At 62.2% G+C, this 3514-nt stretch overlaps 1 protein-coding gene across 2 annotated transcripts; it reads left to right on the forward strand.

Moving 5' to 3' along the window:
* Positions 1 to 608: 608 nt before the first annotated feature.
* Positions 609 to 3143, forward strand: SP8 (Sp8 transcription factor; the record flags this gene model as incomplete). Of its 2 annotated transcripts, XM_081079483.1 has the most annotated exons (3): positions 609 to 629; positions 1386 to 1482; positions 1645 to 3143. In XM_081079483.1, the coding sequence occupies 3 exons, from the start codon at positions 609 to 611 to the stop codon at positions 3141 to 3143; spliced, it is 1617 nt and encodes a 538-aa protein (XP_080935609.1). The 2 variants fall into 2 exon arrangements, with proteins under 2 accessions (XP_080935609.1, XP_080935610.1); XM_081079484.1 differs by lacking the exon at positions 1386 to 1482 and having other exon boundaries at positions 1641 to 3143.
* Positions 3144 to 3514: the final 371 nt, after the last annotated feature.

Raw genomic sequence — 3514 nt, forward strand, 5'->3', positions numbered from 1 at the left:
CTCGCCCGCACCACTCACACACCACCTCCCCCTCCACTTGACTGCACTGTCCCTCCTCCCTCCCTACGTTTGTCACTCAGTTACACTACAGCACACGCACACCTTTCCCCTCAACACTTGACTAATCTGCCTCTCTACCCCCCTTTGTCACACGCGCAGTTATACTGTCACCCACCACACCCCCCCTCCGCTCACTGTCCCTCTTCGCCCCCCCTTCACCACCCTGTCACTGTAACACTGCCACAATCACATTCCCTCCCCCCGCCCCCGTCTGCACTGTCTCCCGCAGCTTGGTCGCACACGCAGTTACACAATCACACACCCGCTTTGTAACACACACTCCGTCCCCGGCGCCCCTCCCGCAGCTCTCCCCCCCCCGCGGCGGTCGGCGGCGGCGCCGGTGACCTCACGGCGCGCGCGCGGCGCGGCCCGGCGAGGCCGCAGATTGGCTGGCCGCGCCTCCGCGGCACTTCAAAGCCGGAGAGGGAGCTACAATTGTGGTGGAATGGGCGGAACTGATCATTGTATTGCACACCTCTAAAAAAAACACTGCCTCTGATTTATCAATATAAAAAAGATCCTCTGAGAGGAGTGGGCACTTTTGTGTGATGGCAACTTCACTTCTAGGGGTGAGTCTCAGGATTTTCTCTTGCTGGTTTAATTAGTTTCCTTTTATTGCCGATCGGAGGGGGTTAAAGTCGCCCCGGCCAGGCCACGGGCTATCAGTCTCTATTGAGAGCTTTTTTTTTTTTTTTTTTCCCCCTTTAAATACAAGTGAGTTTGGAGAAAAGGAAAGGGGAGAGGGGGGCAGAGTCACTTTTTTTCAGAGCAGGAAAAGGTTCGAAGTGCATTTAGACAAGCCACCTCGCAGCGCCCGGCCGCTCCCTGCCCGGGAGACGCGCGCCCTGCCCATTTTACCTGCGACGATTTCGGGCTTAAGGAGAAAGCAAATTCTTCCTCCTGGGCAAACTGCAGATTTTCCCTCTTCCCCTTAAAAAAATTCCGCAGCCCGCCTTGTCTTGCAGGTACGTTGAACCCGTCTCTCTCTCTCTTTCTCTTTTTTCCCTATTGTAGACATTTTTAAAGAAAATAAAAAGGAAAGCAGGAAGAGCGAGTAAGCCAGCCTTCTAGTTTACCTCTTTGGGCCAGGGAGAATCAACCCAGGATGGGTTTCTGGGGACCGGAACAGGATTTTCAAAGCTCTCTGTGAATTACAGGAGAAGAGCTCTTAAAAGCAACCCAATGGTTTTTCCCCTGGCTTCTCCGCAAAGGAAACTTCTTTCCTCCCTAATCTGGACTTTTGCTTACTTGTTTCGAAATGCCTGGGGCCTTGTGCACAGGAGAGTGTTGTTTTAGGTGAGAATATTTATCAAACTCTTCTTTAGCATGGCGCTTTGCTTCCGAATCAGACGCCGGCAGCCAAACTTGTCCCCTCCCGTAGAGTAGGAAGCAGCCGGGCGCCGGGGCAGTTGGGGGAGCCAGGTGAGTTGGTGGCGGCGCGCCGCAGCGAGAGATGGGGTGCAGTGGGGCGTTTTGGAGGCTGCCGGAGAACTGATGCAGATTTCTTTCCTTCCCCCACCCCCACCGGCCCTTTGCCCACCTCCCCTCCCCCACCCCTTCTCCTCTCCCCCTTCTCTCAGGAAGAACCGAGGTTGGGATCGACTCCTCTGGCCATGCTTGCTGCTACCTGTAATAAGATCGGCAGCCCCAGCCCGTCTCCCTCCTCCCTCTCGGACAGCTCCTCTTCCTTCGGCAAAGGCTTCCACCCCTGGAAACGTTCCTCCTCTTCTTCCTCCGGCAGCTGCAATGTAGTGGGTTCCAGTCTCTCAAGCTTCGGCGTGTCGGGGGCCTCCAGGAACGGCGGCTCGTCTTCGGCGGCGGCGGCGGCAGCGGCGGCGGCGGCGGCGGCCGCAGCCTTGGTCTCCGACTCGTTCAGCTGCGGCGGCTCGCCAGGCTCCAGCGCCTTCTCCCTAACCTCCAGCAGCGCCGCGGCCGCCGCCGCGGCTGCCGCGGCCGCCGCCTCCAGCTCCCCTTTCGCAAACGACTACTCGGTGTTCCAGGCCCCTGGCGTCTCGGGGGGCAGCGGCGGCGGGGGCGGCGGCGGTGGTGGCGGCTCCTCTGCGCACTCGCAGGACGGTTCCCACCAGCCGGTGTTCATTTCCAAGGTGCACACCTCGGTGGACGGGCTGCAGGGCATCTACCCGCGCGTGGGCATGGCGCACCCATACGAGTCGTGGTTCAAGCCCTCGCACCCGGGCCTGGGTGCCGCCAGCGACGTGGGCTCGGCCGGCGCCTCCAGCTGGTGGGATGTGGGCGCTGGCTGGATCGACGTGCAGAACCCGAATGGCGCGGCGGCGCTTCCCGGCTCGCTGCACCCGGCCGCCGGGGGGCTCCAAACCTCGCTGCATTCACCTCTCGGAGGCTACAACTCGGATTATTCAGGCCTGAGCCACTCAGCCTTCAGCAGCGGCGCCTCCTCGCATCTGCTCAGCCCCGCAGGGCAGCACCTCATGGACGGCTTCAAGCCGGTGCTGCCCGGCTCGTACCCGGACTCAGCCCCGTCGCCGCTGGCCGGCGCTGGGAGCTCAATGCTGAGTGCCGGGCCGTCGGCGCCGCTGGGGGGCTCCCCGCGCTCCTCCGCGCGCCGCTACTCGGGCCGCGCCACCTGCGACTGCCCCAACTGCCAGGAGGCAGAGCGGCTGGGCCCCGCCGGGGCGAGCCTTCGGCGCAAGGGCCTGCACAGCTGCCACATTCCCGGCTGCGGCAAGGTGTACGGCAAGACGTCGCACCTCAAGGCGCACCTGCGCTGGCACACGGGCGAGCGGCCCTTCGTGTGCAACTGGCTCTTCTGCGGCAAGCGCTTCACGCGATCCGACGAGCTGCAGCGGCACCTGCGGACCCACACGGGCGAGAAGCGCTTCGCCTGTCCGGTCTGCAACAAGCGCTTCATGCGCAGCGACCACCTTAGCAAGCACGTGAAGACGCACAGCGGTGGTGGCGGCGGCGGCTCTGCGGGCTCTGGCAGCGGCGGCAAGAAGGGTAGCGACACCGACAGCGAGCACAGTGCCGCGGGCAGCCCGCCCTGCCACTCCCCGGAGCTGCTGCAGCCCCCTGAGCCCGGGCACCGCAACGGCCTGGAGTGACACGCACCCCTCGCCTGTCCCTCTCCCCGACCCCTCCCACCCCGTTCTGCTTGAGCCGTGGCTGTCCTGGTCTCTGCCCACTGCACCCTGCTCGCTCGCTCTCTGTCTCTCTCTGTTCCTCTCTTCTAACTTCCTCTGTGACTTTGTAAAGGAAATATGGACATGTAAGTAACACGCGTTGCCGTCCTAGGTCCTGGCTTTCCCTCTCCACCCAGTAACACTGTCGGAGCCCCGCACAGCCCGAACCTGAGCCTGGCCAGGCCTTTAATTCTCATCCTCTCTCCTCCATCCCAGGGTGTGAGGGGCCTGTATTTAATAGGAGGCGGCCACTGGAGGTAGAGCTGGACGAATCCGGTGCGTGGGAGACGTGG

Source organism: Rhinolophus hipposideros (assembly GCF_964194185.1).
Source record: "Rhinolophus hipposideros genome assembly, chromosome: 18".
NCBI lineage: Eukaryota > Metazoa > Chordata > Mammalia > Chiroptera > Rhinolophidae > Rhinolophus > Rhinolophus hipposideros.